This window comes from Macaca nemestrina, chromosome 7 (genome assembly GCF_043159975.1).
Source record: "Macaca nemestrina isolate mMacNem1 chromosome 7, mMacNem.hap1, whole genome shotgun sequence".
Classification (NCBI taxonomy): domain Eukaryota; kingdom Metazoa; phylum Chordata; class Mammalia; order Primates; family Cercopithecidae; genus Macaca; species Macaca nemestrina.
In genome coordinates this window covers 106,893,363-106,912,807 of record NC_092131.1, presented here as the reverse complement: position 1 = coordinate 106,912,807, position 19,445 = coordinate 106,893,363, and the positions used below count along the sequence as shown (strand labels likewise).

Here is a 19,445-nt window from a genome sequence, read left to right as displayed (position 1 = left end):
TCCTCCCCTAAACTTAGTATTATTTGTCTTTTTTATTATAGCCACCCTCCAATGAATTCAAGTTTTTATTTTGCAATGACTTTCCATTTAAAGAATTTCGAGGATACTAGAAAGAGTTCCAGTATATCCTTCATTCATCTTTCCCTAACGAGAGAGAATGATTATTTTGGGGCGGGGGTGGGGAAAGAGAGAGAGAGAGAAATGATACCAAGTAATCCAGCTTTAATCTTTGTTGACTGAAGTGAGTATTAGGAGCTTTGGCCAGTCAAAGCAAAAGGTAGCAAAAAGATAGTCACATCAAGGTGCCCGAGTTAAGAAAATCAGGAGGTAGAATTCAAGGAGACCATGTCAAATCCTGTCAGCAAAGTCAAGGTCGGAAAGGAAGCCACTTCCTAAAGACCCACACCACTGATGGTCTCATCACGTTGTTGCACCATTTGGATGTTTTCTAATTTTCCCGGGCAGTTTTCTCTCCAATTGGACTGTAAACTCCTGGCAGGCTCAGGCAGTGCTTTGAAGGTCTCTCACATGGTCCAACCTTACGCGAAAAGCACTTACTGAAAGCAGCTGGACGGCCCGGCGAGGTGGCTCACGATTGTAATGCCAGCACTTTGGGACGCCAAGGCGGGCGGATCACCTGAGCTCAGGAGTTCGAGACCAGCCTGGCCAACACAGTGAAACCCCGTCTCTATTAAAAATAGAAAAATTAGCCAGGAGTTTGAGACCAGTCTTGCCAACATAGTGAAACCCTGTCTCCACTAAAAATACAAAAATAAGCCAGGCGTGGTGGCGCGCGCGTAGTCCCAGCTACTTGGAAGCCCGAGGCAGGAGAATCTCCTGTGAGGCGGAGTTTGCAGTGAGCTGAGATTGCGCCACTGCACTCCAGCCTGGGCGACAGTGAGAAAGAAAGGAGAGAGAGAAAGAAAGAGACAGAGAGACAGACAGAGAGAGAGAGAGAGAGAGAGAGAGAGAAAGCAAGCAAGCAAGCACCTCGACAGAGACAGAGGGAGGGAGGGAAGAGGAAGGAAGGGAGGGAGAGAGGGAGGGGAGGGAGGGAGAGAGGGAGGGGAGGGAGGGAGGAAGGGAGGAGGGGAGGGAGGGAGGAAGGGAGGAGGGGAGGAAGGGAGGAAGGGAGGAAGGGAGGAAGGGAGGAAGGGAGGAAGGAAGGAAGGACTTGCTCCGTAACCCGGGGAGACTTGCTCGACCTGAGAACCCACTATCACACCACACATCCACTGCCACACCCATACCTACGCCGGGACGCGGAACCGCTTCTACCCGCCCACACCGGAGAGGTTGCTTGCGATTGGCCGGGCGGGCACACGGGCCCGCCTTGCGAAGGTGGCTGGGCAGCCTCCTCATCTAAGCCTGGGTCGCCGCCTCCGTGAGGGGCCGCGGAGCCGAGCACGGAAAGTGGAGTCCAGTCAGTTCTTGGCAGGCGAGAGCCAGTGCGGGAGAACCCTCCCACAGCGAGGCCGAGCCCTGAGACTGGACTAGCACGGTCGTGAGTCTCTCAGGTCTCCGCAGCGAAGTGGCGCGGGGGGCGGGGACCGTGCCCTACCGTGCCAGCTCCCGCCCCGGAAGCGGAAGTGCAAGCACTGCGGGGTCCTGTCCAGTGTGAGCCCGACCCGAGCGCCAGTCGTTCCGCCCGCTGGTCATCGCGCCATCTGCCCTGCCGGTGTCCTGCTCGCCGTCCCCGCCATGCTGTCTTTAGACTTTTTGGACGATGTGCGGCGGATGAACAAGCGGCAGGTGAGCTTGGCCGTCCTCTTTTTCTCCTGGCTCTTCCTGTCTCTTCCAGGCTGCTGCTGCGGGGCCTGGCGGACCCGAGGGTCCTGGTGTGAGGGTCTGAGCTGGTCTGTTGCCCGGGTCATTCCCTTGCTTTGGAGTCTGTGGCCAGAGGCCGCCTTGTCCGCCTCATTATTTTTAACCCCGAACTGATTCAGGGCCTACCTGGGGCGGGGCGGGGCGGGAAACGGTGTCTTCATGTTCCATTCCTCCTACTGAGGCAGGGGAGCAAATGGAAACCGTACGTGCTTTGAAAGTGGGAGTTGGGGTTGCTTATTGTTTTAGTCATTTTAAGGCGGCCGACTCTTGATTTCTCCAGTCGGAGCGACTCCAGGTGGATTTGGGAGAGACAAGGTTTAGCCGGTTTCTGGAGCGCTCAGCAAGGCGATTGTAGGCCCCAAGAAGCCGTTTTGCTGCTTTCAGCTCCTTGCAACCCTTTAGTAGAGCTGAGCCGTAGCGGGCTGCACCGACTTTGACTTGGACCGCTGTGAGCTCCGAGTTGGAACAGTTACACCACTTTCCCTTGCGTCCGCTTAGCACTAAGGTGGCAGCCCTCAGAATCTATGGTTTTACAGTCCGATATCAGTGCCAGGGGGGTCTGGAAATGTGGGTCTTCTGATTTTGTCCTTACACTTTGCTCTACCTTGATCTTCTAGATCGTATGCCAAATAGTACTGAGAATACTGTTGTAATTATTTAGTCCTTAGAAAAGTTTGCTCTGTTTTGTCTTTGGCACTAAGTGTGTCTGTAGAGCCTAGTTTTGCTGCATCGGACTTGTTTGTTTGTTTTAAACAGTATTTTACTGTTATGATTATCCTGATGTCACCATTAAGGATTTTTTTTTCCTTGGACTTGCATTTTTTTGTACTTATAGCTGCCACTTAGGGAAGTAGGTACACAATCTTTTCTTACTCCCCTTCAGGCCTTAGCTAGCTCAGTGTCAATTCTGTCAGAATTGAGCATTCTATAAAAATTGCACAAATGTTACTTTATGTTTTTATGACAACACTTCAAATTTTTACTCGTATAGTGTTGTCTTTTTTTAATCCATATTTGGATTTTCTAGATGCCACAGACATTCCTCTGAAGACAGTATTTATTTTGAGTCTGATATTTGTTGTACTCTATGCCAGGTGCAATGAGAGAAATGCAAAGATAGTTAAGAAAGACTCGGCCTTCAAGGAGCCTAAATGTGTAGAAAAGAACTAAGGCAAAACAATAACTTTTTTGAGCTCTTACCATGCGTGAAGCACTTTATACACATGTAAGGTAGGTAATGTTGTTCATATTAAACATATGAAGAAAATGAGACTTTATGAGAAGCAATACAGTATAGAAGTTAAGAGTATGGACTCTAAAGCTAGATTTCTGAGGTTTGAAGTAGCTCTGCTGTTTACTGGCTGTATGACTTTGAGCAGATTACTTAACCTCTCTGTGCCTATGTTTACGTTTATTATTGTAAAAAGATACGCAACATAAAATATTCCATTTTAATCATTTTTAAGTGTATACTTCACTGACATTAGTTGCATTCACTATGTTGTGCAACCGTAGGGTTGCTATGAAGATTAAATGAGTTAATATAACGTCCTCAGAAGAGCGTCTGGCACATGGTGAGTATTGGCTGTGCTGTGGTTGATGTCCTTGTTATAGAGCTTTAGTGATTTGCTTACGATAGAAGGTAGGCTGGGTGTGGTGGCTCATGCCTGTAATCCCAGCATTTTGGGAGGCTGAGGCGGGCGGATCACAAGGTCAAGAAATCAAGACCATCCTGGCCAACGTGTTCAAACCCCCTCTCTACTAAAAATACAGAAATTAGCTGGGCCTGGTGGCGCATGCCTGTAGTCCCAGCTACTTGGGAGGTTGAGACAGGAGAATCGCCCGGGCGGTGGAGATTGCAGTGAGTTGAGATCGTGCCACTGCACTCCAGCCTGGCAACAGAGCGAGACTCTGTCTCAAAAAAAAAAAAAAAAAAAAGAAGGTAAATGGCAGGATGTGGATTTGATCTCAGTTCTTTAAAGCCTGAACACTTGGATAAAGAAGGATATGACCCATTCTAGCAGTGGTAGGAAAATTGTGAGAGATTGTGAGAAAATTGTGAGAGTCAGGGCATTACGAACAGCTTCAAGGAGATACTAGCATTTAAGTTGGATCTTGAAAGACCTTCTTAATAGCTTCATCTTTTTTTTTTTTTTTTAGATGGAAGTCTCGCTCTTTCGCCCAAGTGGGACTGCAGTGGTGCTATCTCGTCTCACTGCAAGCTCCGCCTCCTGGGTTCATGTCGTTCCCCTGACTCAGTCTCCCGAGTAGCTGGGACTACAGGTGCCCGCCGCCACGCCCAGCTAATTTTTTATATTTTTAGTAGAGACGGGGTTTCACTGTGTTAGCCAGGATGGTGTTGATCTCCTGACCTCGTGATCCGCCTGCCTCGGCCTCCCAAAGTACTGGGATTACAGGCGTGAGCCACTGTGCCCGACCAATAGCTACATCTTTAACCTGGGTTGGTTAGCATTCCAATAATCAAAAGGGAAGGAATTCACTCAGCACTTGCAAACCTGCTAGATAGGCTCTAAAGCATAGAGATATATAAGGCACTCCTCCTGCTCTAACAAAATGGACAGGAAGAGAGACCAGATACATGAAGATAAAATGAGTGGGCTATTCTGCCCTGTGTTTCTCTACTATGGAGTGATTGTGGTTCAGAATTCATTGCATCTATGACATTCAGGGTTAGTGGAAGTTTAAATGGTGAAATTATCCACCCTGGCCTCCCAGAGGTTGTCAGGAATGGATAGGAGAGATTGAATACGATGGGGTGAGGGAGAGTTATGAAATGAGCTCTTTATCTGTATGTAATATCTGGGAAAAAGAATTGACAATACATGTAGGTACATGTAGATACTGAGAATTAATCAAATGAAAGAGGGAAATTAGAATTTTGTTTTATTCCTCTAAAAGTTGCTATTGTTTGCATAACTTCTCTGCTTATACCTAATTACATATTACATCTATTTTAAGTGTCTGATTACTTTGTTTGAGTTTTTATTTTTTTTCTTATCAGATCCACAGAGGAATACTTTAGTAAATGAACTCCATCCGTTTACAGTGTACTGTTTGATAAGTTTTTATACTTATGTATACCGATCACAATCAAGATACAGAACATATATATCACCTACAAGACCCCTTCTGTCCCACCTCTAATGTGCTTTTTGTCAGTATAGAGGGGTTTGCATTTTATATAAATGGAATCATAGAATATGTATTCTTTGGAGTTTTAATCAATTTTTAGGCCGGACGCAGTGGCTCATGCCTGTAATCCCAGCACTTTGTGAGGCCGAGGTTGGAGGGTCACTAGAGGCCAAGAGTTCAGCACCAGCCTGGCCAAAATGGTGAAACCCTGTCTCTACTAAAAATATAAAAATTAGCGGAGCGTGGTGGTGCACACCTGTAATCCCAGCTACTCAGGAGGCTGAGGCAGGAGAATGGCTTGAACCTGGGAGGCAGAGGTTGCAGTAAGCCCAGATCGCACCACTGCACTCCAGCCTGGGTGACAGAGCAAGGCTCCGTCTCAAAACAAAACAAAACAAACAGAGTATGTTTTAGTTTTATAAAAAAACTGTGAAACACTTTCAGAATGGCTGTACTGTTTTGCCTTCCACCAGCAATGAGTGAGAGTTCCTTTTGCTCCACATCCTCCCCAGTATTTCATGTTGTCTGTGTTCTGGATTCTGGGCTTTATAATAGAGGTAGAGGTATGTTGGGTTTCTTCCTTTTTTTTTTTTTTTTTTTTTTAAAGACAAGGTCTGTGTCTGTTGCCCAGGCTGGAGTGCAGTAGCATAGTCACATCTTACTGCAGCCTTGAACTCCTCGGCTCGGGCAATCCTCCCACCTTAGGCTTCTGAGTAGTTGGGACTATGGATATATGCCACCATGCCTGGCTAATTTTTGTATTTTTTATAGAGATGGAGTCTTGCTATTCTCCCCAAGCTGGTCTCAAATTCCTGGGCTCGAGTGATCCTCCCACCTCGGACCCTCAAACTGCTGGGATTGCAGATGTGAGCCACCACACCCAGCCAAGTTGTTTAAATTAATTTATTTTTAACAGTACTGCTTGTATTCTTTCTTAGTCTCTGGGTACCACCCTAGAATATTAGGTGATCTTTAAGGTCCTTTTAGCTAATAGTCATATACTATTTTATTTGTATACTTACCTTTGTTTGGTGTATGACTTCTTTTTTTTTTTTTTTTGGAGATAGAGTCTCGCTGTGTTCTGTCACCCAGGCTGGAGTGCAGTGATGTGATCTCAGCTCACTGCAACCAAGTAGCTGGGATTACAGGTGCGTGCCACCATGTCTGGCTAATTTTTGTATTTTTAGTAGAGATGGGGGTTTCACTATGTTGACCAGGCTGGTCTTGAACTCCGGACCTCAAGTGATCTGACCACTTTGGCCTCCTAAAGTGCTGGGGTTACAGGCATGAGCCACCGTGCCTGGCCTTTAATATAATTTATTATTCTAGTTTTTTAACAGCACTGTGTTTAACAACCAGCTTGCAGAATTGCTGAAAATTTAGGAAGCTGGTTCCAGCACGCCACTGATTAGTATGAGAGGTTTTTTTTTTTTTTTTAGATTTTTGTTTGTTTGTTTTGAGACAGGGTCTCACTCTGTTGACTTGGCTGGAGTACAGTGGCAGGATCTTGGCTCCCTGCAACCTCCTCCTTCCGGGATCAAGTGATTCTCCCACCTCAGCCTCTGGAGTAGCTGGGACTACTGGCTAGCGACACCCTACCTGGCTAATTTTTGTATTTTTTGTAGAGTCTGGATTTCACCAGGTTGCCCAGGCTAGTCGTGAACTCTTGAGCTCAGCCATCCGCCCACCTCAGCCTCCCAAAGAGCTGGAATTGATTATAAGTGTGAGTCACTGTGCCCAACCTTAATGTAAGCAATTTTTTTGTTTGTTTTGTTTTGAGATGGAGTCTCGCTCTGTTGCCCAGGCTGGAGTGCAATGGCTCATTCTTGGCTCACTGGAAGCTACCCACTCCCAGGTTCAAGCGATTCTCCTGCCTCAGCTTCCCAAGTAACTGGGACTACAGATGCATGTGATCACACACTAATTTTTTGTATTTTTAGGGGTTTCACCGTGTTAGCCAGGATGGTCTTGATTTCCTGACCTCGTGGTCCGCCCACCTCAGCCTCCCAAAGATACAAGCATTTTTAAATGCACATTGAGGTGGTTTTTGTGTGCAGAAAAGCCTATTTAGAGTTATCTTTAGTTCTAATAATAATTTGTAAAACCTAAAATTTTAAAACTAAATTCTTTCTTAAATTTTTGGAATTTGTTTACAAATCTTATCCTATTTAAAGTGTAGCAAATTTTAACAATCACTTTTTTATTTTTGAGACAATCTCACTCTGTTGCCCAGGCTGAAGTGTGGTGGCACCATCTCGGCTCACTGCAACCTCTGCCTCCTGGGTTCACACAATTCTTCTGCCACAGCCTCCAGAGTAACTGGGATTATAGGCGTGCACTACCATTCCCGGCTAATTTTTGTATTTTTTTTTAGTAGAGACGAGGTTTCACCATGTTGGCCAGGCTGGTCTCGAACTCCTGACCTCAAGTGATCTACCTGCCTCGGCCTACCAAAGTGTTGGGATTTCAGGTGTGAGCTACTGCACTCGGCCAACAATCACTTTTAAGAGCCTATGTTTGGTTTAATTTACAAAGTTAAACATCTTAAAATGATTAAACTTTATAAATTAAAAAGTTATTTTAAAGAACTTCAATTATTCAACAAACATGGACTACTTACATCATTTTTATAGATCAGACTTCTTAAGTTCTCTTAAAATGTTTCAGCACTGTATAAATAATAAACTTTCTGATTCAAATAATAAATCTAAAACAACTGATTACACATTTTAAACGAATTTTTAAGGCTAACTTATTACTTCACTAGGTCAAATTCTCTTAAATTTTACAGAAGTTAAAATACCAAATATGGCTGGGTGCAGTGGCTCACGCCTGTAATGGTGGAGGCCAAGGTGGATGAATCGCTTGAGCCCAGGAGTTTGAGATCAGCCTGGGCAACATAGTGAAACCCCATTTCTACTAAAAATACAAAAATTAGCCAGGTGTGGTGGCACACGCCTGTAATCCCAGCTACACAGGTGGCCGAGGCACAAGAATCACTTGAACCCGGAAGGCAGAGGTTGCAGTGAGCCAAGATTGTGCCACTGCACTCCAGCCTGGGTAACAGTGTGAGACCCTGTCTCAAAAAAAAGAACAGTAAAGGCCAGACGCAGTGGCTCACACTTGTAGTCCCAGCACTTTCAGAGGCTGAGGCAAGCAGATCACTTGAGGTCAGGAGTTCGAGATCAGCCTGGTCAACGTAGTGAAACCCCGTCTCTACTAAAAATACAAAAATTAGTGGGGCGTGGTGGTGTGCACCTGTAATCCCAGCTTCTCGGGAGGCTGAGGCAGAAGAATTGCTTGAACCCTGGAGATGGTGGTTGCAGTGAGCCAAGATCACACCACTGCACTCCAGTCTGGGTGACAGAGCGAGACTCCATCTCAAAAAACAAAACAATACAAAAAACAAAAACAAATATGAACAGAGTTCTTAACATAAGAATATTAACACTATGCACGCTTTCCCTTAAACATTCTATTTTTAATTATAAATCATTCTGGGGTTAAAAATGATAGCTAGGTGTGGTGCTGCACCTGTAGTACCAGCTGCTCAGGGAGGCTGAGGCAGGATGATTGCTTGAGCCCAAGGAGTTCAAGTCTAGCCTGGGCAACACAGTGAGACCCCATCTCTTAAAAAATATATATATATTTACTCACTAATGAAATAGGTATGTTATGCCAAATTATTTTTATGTTACATGTAGGTCACATGTAATATTTAGAATTGACTTCTCTGCTTGCTGAGATTTTTTTATTGGCCAGGATGTGACTAGATGCCTGTCTGAGCCCTGAAGGAACTAAGCAGACTCCCATAAATGTGTACTTAACTCCCCGCAGGCCACTTACATTGCTTGATTGAATTTGCATTTCTCTGGGTTTTAATTATCTGTATGCCTTCCTGCCTAAATGTAAAGTCCTTGAGACTTAATAGGAGCCTTCATTCTTTTTATATCTTCCTATCTCTTAGTATGACCCAACTCTTAACTGTTATTGCAGTGATATTTTAATGATTTCTAGATAACTTTTTTTTTCTTTCTTTTTTTTTTTTTTCCTGAGATAAGGTCTCGCTCTGTCACCTAGGCTGGAGTCCAGTGACGCGATTACAGCTCACTGCAGCCTCAACCTCCTGGGTCCAAGCCATCCTCCCACCTCAGCCTCCCAAGTAGTTGGGACTACAGGTGTACTGGGTACCATAGTGAGACTCCAACTCATGCCTGGTTAATTTTTGTATTTTTTGTAGAGGTGAGATTTTGCCCTGTTGCCTAGGTATCTTTGATACTTTTTTTTTTTTAATGAGTTGTCCCTGAAACATACAGAAACCTAAGACATTTTTCTTAGTCATAGACCTAATATGGATAAATGTGAAGTAAATAGGAGGTGTATCCAACACAGAGGATACTTTTTTTTTTATAGGAAAGTGATCTGGTCTTATTTAGGATCAGGAAAATCTTTATTACCGGCAGAGTGTCAAGATTTATTAATGAATTGCCAAGTTTCAATGTAGAAATATTGGTATCAGTCTCCATTACATACACAAGAAAATCACAAGTAAAATTTTATTGTAAACTGCAATTAACATCAACAGGTATATTCTTTTTTTTTTGAGACAGAGTCTCACTCTGTCACCCAGGCTGGAGTACAGTGGTGCCATCTCACTGCAACCTCTGCCTCCTGGGTTCAAGCACTTATCTTGCCTCAGTCTCCTGAGTAACTGGGATTACAGGCGTGTGCCACCACGCCTGGCTAACTTTTTGTATTTTTTAGTAAAGATGGGGTTTCACCATGTTGGCCAGGCTGGTCTTGAACTCCTGACCTCAAGTGATTCACCAGCCTTGGCCTCCCAAAGTGCTGGGATTACAGGTGTGAGCCACTATACCCGACTAATATATTCTTTTGAACAGCCAGAAATTATTCTTTATTCCGTGTAACTGAGCAAAATCCAGAATACAGTACCATAGTAACAAAGATATTTTCTTGCTACCATTCCTTGATATTTTACATCTGTTATTTTTTTCATAACGTTCTCTCCACAAATGACATAAAGGCAAGGATGATTTTTCTTTTCCACAGCCAGATGGCACAAACCTATAACAGTAAAGATGAGCTCCCCTTAGGAGAAACTGGGGTTTTAACTCTTCTTCAAAAGGGTTATCTTTTCTGCTCAAGGAAGAAAGTGAGATATAGAATCTAGACACTTAAGGTATTTACCCCTTAACTGGAAAATTTTGTCCAAAAAACATGGTTTATCAGTCAGGGTTTAGTCTGGAAGAATAACTACCATGAGTATTATTGAATAATGGATTTATTATAGTAATAAAACCTCGGCAGGGCGCGGTGATTCATGCCTGTAATCCCAGCACTTTGGGAGGCCAAGGCAGGTGGATCACGAGGCCAAGAGATCGAGACCATCCTGGCCAACATGGTGAAACCCTTTCTCTACTAAAAATACAAAAATTAGCTGGGACTGGTGGCGTGCGCCTGTAGTCCCAGCTACCCAGGAAGCTGAGGCAGGAGAATTGATTGAACCTGGGAGGCGGAGGTCGCAGTAGGCCAAGATTGCTCCACTGCACTCCAGTCTGGCGACAGAGTGAGACTCCATCTCAAAAAAAAAAAAGTCTCACACAATTGTAGGAGAAACTGGATAAGAGTCTAAAAGTGGATTAGAGACCCAGAGGAATGTCACTAAGCAGCTCTTCTGAAGCACTGGTTTGGGTGGACAGATCTAAGCTTGCCATGGAGTCTGGGACAGGATTCCACGTCCAGCTGCTGGAGTGAGACTGCAAAGGAGAGCAGATGGAGAGATCCGTGGGAGGCCGTTGCCTGTCTGTCTAGTCTCTGAGTCAGCCAGAAGAGCTGAATTCTGCTAGCCCCTCAGTGTCTGTCTTACCATCTCTAACTACAGTGACCTTCTGCGTAATTACAGCTTCTACTGCACTTTCACCTTCCAAATCTTGGGCATATTTCTTTTTGGCCAACTCTAACCCAGAACCATACAGGGAAGGGGATTTGGGGAAACCTAGTTCTAGCTTAACCAAGTTGACAAAGTACAAAACTGTTAGATTCTACCCTTTGTCAACTTGGCATCTATACACACCAGTTTTAATCATACCGGCTTTTGAATAAAGATAAAACAAAAGTTACGTTTCTGATATAACCTTTGTTTCTGTAATTGGTCACATGGTCATAGCTGTTTTCTTTCTCTGCTCTCAGCAATGACCTAAATTGGTCATAATTTCTTGCCTTGGGGTGACCTACCCTTCTTTACTGGGGTTGTCATAAGAAGTCCTACCTGAATTGGGTTGTTGGAGTTTTCACTGACTTTTAGATGGGAGTACTGAGGGGCCCCAGAGATCCTCTATATTCCAGTTCCATTTGCTTCCCTCGTGGCATAGTAGCAACCCTGTTTCTCTCTGATGATCAGGATCAATCACCCTAGCCAATTATAACCCTGCTGCATTTTGGTTCTCTGGAATGAGAAGCCCAAAGTGACCAAGTAGCAGTCTTAACATTCAGTTTAATGGAACCATTATGTCCCCTGATGGATGGATTAAAACCTTTGTGAATTAAAACCTTTAAATCAGTCCAGGTGTGGTGGCTCACATCTGTAATCCCAGCGCTTTGGGAGGCTGAGGCGGGTGGATCACCTGAGGTCAGGAATTCGAGACCAGCCTAGCCAATAAGGTGAAACCCCGTCTCCATGAAAAATAAAAAAATTCTGGACATTGTGGCGGGCACCTGTATTCGCAGCTACTCAGTAGAGGCAGGAGAATCGCTTGAACCCGGGAAGCAGAGGTTGCAGTGAGCTGAGATTGTGCCACTCTACTCCAGCCTGGGTGACAAGAGCGAGACTCCATCTCAAAATAAATAAATAAATAAATAAACAAATAAATAAAACCTTTAAATCAGCAGATTTAAAAGTTGTGAGGATGGGGAGCATTTTTTTTTTTTTTTTTTGATGGAATCTGGCTCTCTTGCCCAGGCTAGAGTGCAGTGGTGCGATCTCAGCTCACTACAACCTCTGCCTCCTGGGTGCAAGCAATTCTCCTGCCTCAGTCTCCTGAGTAGTTGGGACTACAGGTGCACACCACCACACCTGGCTAATTTTTGTATTTTTAGTAGAGATGGGGTTTCACCATGTTGACCAGGTTAGTCTCGAACCATGACCTAAGGTAATCCACCCGCCTCGGCCTCCCAAAGTGCTGGGATTACAGGTGTGAGCCACTGCCCCTGGTCTGGAAGCAGAAATTTCACTACCAGATCATTAGGGGTAATAATGAGAGGAGTCACACCCATTCCTATCCTTTAATTCCTGGACTAGTGAATCCTAGCTATAGAAAAAACAGCACCATATGTTGGTTGTCAATTCAGATCATATACAACATACTGGAGGACATTAGACATTACCCCAAACCCACAAAGTGTTGCCACCTAGCTGATGCCATAACTGTATTCTGAAAAGGCCATTTCTGTCACGCAGAAGAGAGTAACCATAGCAGTAATTGAACAGGGAAAATCTAATATAAATAACTGTTAATTACTAGAAGATGCTAAACTACTGAAAGGGGTAAAAGAGGACTCTTGGCTGGGCTCAGTGGCTCATGCCTATAATCCCAGCACTTTAGGAAGCCCGGACAGGAGGATCACTTGAGGCCAGGAGTTCAAGACCAACCTGGGCAATATAGTGAGACCCAGTCTCTATAAGAAGTTAAAATATTAGCCAGGCATGGTAGTGCTCACCTGTAGTCCTAGCTACTCGGGAGGCTGAGGCGGGAGAATCACTTGAGCCCAGAAGTTTAAGCCTGCAGTGAGCTATGATCATGCTACTATACTCTAGCCTGGGCAACAGAATGAGACCCTTTCTCTTTAAAAAGAAAAAAAAAAAAAAAGATTCCAGAAGTAGCATATGCAGAAAATAGCTACTATCCTCCAGGATGAGGAAGAGTGAACAAAGAAAGAACTAAGAAAGCACCTTACCCCAAACCCCTCCCAAGCCTGAGATTCAGACCTTTTGGTGAGGGTTTGGCTGCCACAGCAACATGCAACCTATCATGGCAATACCATTTGCCAGAGTACTGACCTGGAGCTGGTTTATAGTCGTGAATTACTGGAAGGTTGAGAAATTTGGCAGAGAGTGTGTGTGGGCTCGAGTCAACCTTGGGTGGTCACTGAAGTGAGCACTACCAGGCTTCCAGCACACTGACCCACTGGGTACTAGGTGGACTAAAATCATGTTGAAACCAGGAGGGGAAGCCCTCTGTTTTGCAGTGGCCTTTCAATACCCTTTATTAATTACACCTAACATTAAGCCAGCTGGCAGAGGATTTGTGTTTATAGGATTCAGCTTGAGTAACACAAGGAAGGAGGGTGGATTTGGAGTTGAGAGACAAATAAATCGAAAATGGTCTACTATTCTGTTATTTCAGGCTGGCTACTTCAAGGTGATGAGGGACATAATAAGACTAGTGAATTCCATGACTGCTTGCCCACTGCTGTGCTTTAGTTGCTATAAAATAAGTCCCCCGGTCAGAAGCAGTGTTGTATGGGATACCACAATGAAGAATAAGGCATTCTGTAAGATTGTGGATGGTGTTTTTTGACGGAAATACTAAGGACAAGGAAGACCAATCTATATCGAGAGGCTAGTCTAGCAAGAAGAAATTGCTGTTCCTTTCATGATTGAAATGATGAAGTATGATCAGCCTGCCATCAGGATTGGCAGCAGTATTGGTTTTTTGCGGTTGGCAGGCTAGTCACTCAGTGTTGGCTAGAACCTAATAGGTCTTGGTGAGTGGAAGTCCATGTTGCTAACCTTTATCTTGACTGCTGCAGCCACTTTAGTCATGAGTCTGCTGGGTAAGACAGGTGGCTGGGGAAATAGGCTGACTGATATCTACAGAAGAAGTCATTTTTGTTCACCTGATTATTAAGATCTTCTGCTGAGGTAATTCTTTGATGAGCATTTATATGGTACACAATTATCTTCATATTCTATATACATATTTGGAGTGCTCTGTCCACATATCTCTTCCTTAGACTTCTTGTCTCAACTTTCCAGTGATGTCCCTTCCAAGTCACTGTCCATCCAGCCAAACTGCTAGTCATTTTTGAATCAATGTAAATCTACATCTGTAGTCATCTCTCCATCCAGGCAAAATGAACAACTGCAGTATCGCTTGAAGCTGCCCATTGGGAGGATTTCTCTTCTTCACAATCCTTCATGATCAACCCTGCATGACATTGTAGTGCTACAGCTGTCTGCTTTCAGTTAGTGCTAGATGGTTTATGTTGAACCATCACAAATCAGGCCTAAAGTCTTCCTTAGTCAGCTGTCATGGGGAGCTCCTCATGAGGCAGTAAATACAATATGAGGGAGGAAGCAGGGTAGCATTATTAGGAGCCATGGGTATCTGAGTCACTTGCTCATATTTACTTGTGTCTTCAGGACATGCTTGAGCCCAGTCTTCTCTATACCACTTACACTTAATGATGGAGTACTTACTGCTATGCATGTCCTACTTTATGGCTTGGTGAATCTGACAGCGTCCAGGCATCCAGTGCATGTCACGGAGTTCAGGTCACATATTAACTTGGCCCGTGGTCAAGTTTTTAGTCTCTACAAGAACTCAGTAGCAAACTAAAAGCTGTTACTCAAAAGGAGAACGATTCTCCAAAGGACAGTATAGCTTTGTCCCTATCCGAAAGGTCTTGGCTGTCATTTACTTGTAAAGGACTGCCGAAGGCTCCATATAGCATCCCTATCCATTACAGACATACCAGTCACCATGAAATCTTCTGAGTCACATGGGTACTACTGTAATCCCAGCTACTAGTAGAGCTTTCAAAGCTGGACCTGTTGCAGAACCTTACTTAAAACTGGCTTAAAATTGGCTTACTGGATTAATAGAGTAAGTTGGGGAGTATTTACTTTTCTGCAATTTTCTGGAAGAGTTAGTGTCTAGAATTGTTAGAATTTTTTTCCTTAAATGTCTGGTAGAATTTGCCAGGGAATGCCATCTGAGCCTGGAGTTTTCTTTGTGGGAAGATTTTAAATTCATAAATTCAAATTATTTAATAATATGGATTATTTAAATCCATAAATTCAAATTAATTATATTCAAATAGAATATAGGTCTATTCAGGTTGTCTATTTCTTCTTAAGTGAATTTTGTATCACTTAAGAAGGAATCAAGGAATCAAGAAGGTATCAAGGAATTGATTTACTTCATCAAAGTTGTCTAATATGTAAAGTTGTATAATATATTGGTATAAATATATTTGTAAACTGGGCACTGTTGCTTGTGTCTATAATCTCAGCTGCTCAGGAGGCTGAGGCAGGAGGATTGTTGAGCCCAGGAGTTTGAGACCAGCCTGGGCAACGTAGCAAGACCTCATCTCTAAAATTTTTTCTTTTTTTTTTTTTTTTTTTGAGACGGAGTTTCGCTCTTGTTGCCCAGGCTGGAGTGCAATGGTGCATGCGATCTCAGCTCACTGCAATCTCCGCCTCCCGGGTTCAAGCGATTCTCCTGCCTCAGCCTCCCAGGTAGCTGGGATTACAGGTGTCCGCCATCACGCCCAGCTAATTTTTGTATTTTTAGTAGAGATGAGGTTTCACCATGTTGGCTAGGCTGGTCTCAAACTCCTGACCTCAGGCGATCCGCCTACCTTGGCTTCCCAAAGTGCTGGGATTATAGGTGTGAGCCACCGCCCATGGCCAAAAATTTTTGAAAAAATTAGCCGGGTTATTAGTTGCATAAATGTTTAGAATTTTTACATCCTCATGATGAACTTACCTCCCTATTATTATTATTATTGAGACAGAGTCTCACTGCGTCTCCAGGCTGGAGTGCAGTGGTGTGAACTCTGCTCACTGCAACCTCCACCTCCCAGGTTCAAGCGATTCTCCTGCCTCAGCTTCCCAAGTAGCTGGGCCTACAGCTGCACGCCACCACACCCAGCTAATTTTTGTATTTTTAGTAAAGATGGGGTTTCACCATGTTGGCCAGGATGGTCTCCATCTCTTGACCTCATGATCCACCCACCTTGACCTCCCAATGTGCTGGGATTACAGGCGTGATCCACTGTGCCCAGCCAAAATCTACTTTGTATGATGTTAATGCAACCACTCTAGCTTGCTTTTTTTTCCTTCAATTTTCTTTTGATTAATGTAAGCATGATATGTGTTTTTCTCTTTTTTTCTTTTTCTTTCACAATATTTGTGTCTTTAAAGTGCATTTTTGTAGGCAGCATATAATTGAACATTGTTTTATTTATCCAAGTGAACAATATTTAACTTCTAAGTAAAGTATTTGATCATTTACATTTGTTTTTTCTTGAAACGGAGTCTAGCTTTGTTGCCCAGGCTGGAGTGCGTGCAATGGTGTGATCTTGGCTCGCTGCAACCTCTGCCTTCCAGGTTCAAGTGACTCTCCTGCCTCAGTCTCCCGAGTAGCTGGGATTACACGCATGCGCCACCACGGCCGGCTAATTTTGTATTTTTAGTAGAGACAGGGTTTCTCCGTGTTGGTCAGGCTGGTCTCAAATTTCCGACCTCAGGTGATCTGCCTGCCTCGGCTTCCCAAAGTGCTGGGATTACAGGTGTGAGCCACTGCGCCCGGCCTCTGGATATTTTTCTGTCATCCGCATCTCTACTTAATGTGTTAAGTTTTCCTCTACCTTTTTTTGTTTTTGGTTTTGGTTTTCGTTTTTTATTTTTTGAGATGGAGTCTTGCTCTGTCACCCAGGCTTGAATGTAGTGGCGTGATCTCAGCTCACTGCAACCTCCACCTCCTGGATTCAAGCAATTCTCCTGCCTCAGCCTCCTGATTAGCTAGGATTACAGGCATGCGCCACCACGCCAGGCTAATTTTTGTATTTTTAGTAGAGACGGGGTTTTACTATGTCTCTTCAAGACATGGCCAGGCCAGTCTTGAACTCCTGACCTTGTGATCCACCTGCCTTCGCCTCCTAAAGTGCTGGGATTACAGGCATAAGCCACCTCGCCCAGCAGATATCCCTTTCTACTAATCCTATAATTTCTGCCATTTTGGGGTCTGTTTCTATTTATTGATTTTTCTCATTATAGGTCATATTTTCTTGCCTCTTTGCATATCTGGTAGTTTTTTATTGGTTGCCAGACTTTGTGAATTTTACCTTTTTGGGTGCTGGATATTTTTGTATTTGCATAAATATTCTTGAGCTTTATTCTGGGATACAGGCAAGTTAGTTGGAAACAGTTTGGTCTTCTCAAGCTCTTATGAAGCTTTGTTAGATGGATCCAGAGCAGCTGTTAGTCTATGGCTAATTTTGCACTACAAGTGAATAATACCTTTCTGAGTACTCTAATCCAAAGCCCCATGAAGATTTCTACTCTGGTGGAAACAAACTATTCTTCCTCCGTAAGAGCTGTGGGAATTGTTCTATCCGCTCCTTTTAAATGGTTCTTTTTCCATCCTCAGTAGTCCCCTCACATGCATGCACTGATCTTTGCTTTTGTCTCCCTGAACTCCCAGTTCTTCCTTTTTGTGTGTGTGTGTCTTTGTTTTTTTCTTTTTTTGTGGAGAATGGGGATCTTGCTACATTGCCCAGGCAGGTCTTGAACTCTTGGGCCCAAGCTATCCTCCTGCCTCTGCCTCCGTAAGATCTGGGATTACAGCTTGAGCCACCGTGCCTGGCTGAACTCCCCAGTTCTTTATCCTCAAGTCAGGGAGACTGCTAGGCTCCGTCTGCATTTCTCCTTTGCCCTGTGGCCTGGAAATTCTCCGATCTATAAGTTGAGGCAGTTGTCGGTCTCACCTTCTTTGTTTCCCCTTTCTAAGTAATCATAGTCCTTACTACCTGAACACAGTCACATGTCCAATGTCTGAAAACCCTTGTTCCATATATTTTGTCCAGTGTTTCAGTTATTTCAGGCAGGAAGGTAAATTTGGTCTCTTTAGCTCATTTTGTTTTTTTGTTTTCTGTTGTTTGTTTTTTTTTGTTTGTTTGTTTTTTTAAGACAGAGTCTTGCTCTGTCGCCCAGGCTGGAGTGGAGTGGTGTGATCTCAACTCACTGCAACCTCTGCCTCCCAGGTTCAAGCCATCCTCCCACCTCAACCTCCCGAGCAGCTGGGACCACAGGCACGTGCCACCATGCCCGGATAAATTTTGTATTTTTGGTAGAGACGGGGTTTTGCTGTGTTGTCCAGGCTGGTCTCAAACTCCTGGCCTCAAGTGATCTGCCCTCCCTGGCCTTGCAAAGTGCTGGGAGTATAGGCATGAGCCACCACTCCTGGCCAGGACAGCATATTTTGGAAATTCACCTATGTTGCATGTGTCAGTAGTTAATTCCTTTGTATTCCTGAGTAGTATTCCATTTTATAGAAATACTACAATTTATGTACAGGTTGAGTATCCCTTATCTGAAATGCTTGGGGCCAGAAGTATTTTGGATTTTTTTTTTAATACTTCTATTTGCATTTTACCGATTGAACATCCCAAATCTGAAATATCCAAAATCTAAAATGCTCCAGTGAGCCTGAATTCATCTGTTGATAGGCATTTGAGTTATTTCCAGTTTGAGGCTATTATGAGGGAAGCTGCTATACATGTGTTTGTATATGTTAAATATGTTTTCACTTGTCAGAAGATTTAACAGATTTCTAAAGTGAAACTTGTTTTAACGGTGGTATGCTTGTTTAGACTATTAGGGATTTAAAAAATTATCATTTAAGATTTATTCCAGGACTTGCGTTGACTTTATTGGATCACAATAATAGTGTCCATTTGAAGATATTTCAATTTTTTCAGCACCATCAATTTCACTTCTAGCTGCTATCAGTATACTCTCTGTAATACTTAGCTTCTAATTTCTCCTTTCGTGAGTTAGAAAGCAGGAGAATTGTGATTATGGATTAATGAGTCCCTTAATTTGAGGTCTTAAGATAAATGGAATTTAAGACTTAGGCCAACTGCTATTTTGTAGCTCTAAGACACATTTTTGCTTCTGATTTCTACAAACATATCCTATATGTTGATCTTCAAATATCTCTTACAAGAATAGGAAGCACAATGGTGTATTTGATCATTGTGATCGGTAAATACACAGGATACAGCTTCTAGATTGTAGCCCATTAAATTGTAGTATTTAAAATTATTATCAACTTTTATCTTGCTGAATTTTCTGTGTTAGGGTTTTCTTAATTTCTTATTATATATTACTTAGAGTGGATTATAAATTGTCTTGTGGCTTATTCTAGTCACAGGACTTTCGGGGAGGGTTCTACACAATACTTCCCAAAAAGAAAAAAAAAGAATAGTAAACACAAATCCCCATATCACAGCTGCTGAGAGATATTATATAGAACTTTGATTGGTTTTGATATCATTCTTTTCTAGTTTCACCTTGAGCATTGAAAAAATATTGTTCTGGTCATTTCTTAGAAAAAAATAATAAGGCTATTCAATTCTGTGGTTATTATTCTACATAT

The 19,445-nt window shown here is 43.4% G+C and overlaps 1 protein-coding gene across 4 annotated transcripts in view; it reads left to right on the top strand.

The window, feature by feature from the left end:
• The first annotated feature begins 1,559 nt into the window (after nt 1-1,559).
• Nucleotides 1,560-19,445, top strand: part of LOC105464713 (SEC11 homolog A, signal peptidase complex subunit) — a 45,492-nt gene continuing 27,606 nt past the window's right edge. Inside the window, exons 1-2 of one of the 4 annotated variants that reach the window (XM_011712744.2) lie at nt 1,615-1,752; nt 2,922-3,057. Coding sequence is in view for 3 of the 4 variants with exons in the window: in XM_011712745.3 (XP_011711047.1) it covers nt 1,702-1,752 (51 nt within the window). In the remaining variant the exon portion in view is untranslated. Of the gene's footprint in view, nt 1,753-2,921; nt 3,058-19,445 lie in introns of all 4 variants that reach the window. The other 3 variants (XM_011712745.3, XM_011712743.3, XM_011712742.2) reach the window with 3 other exon arrangements.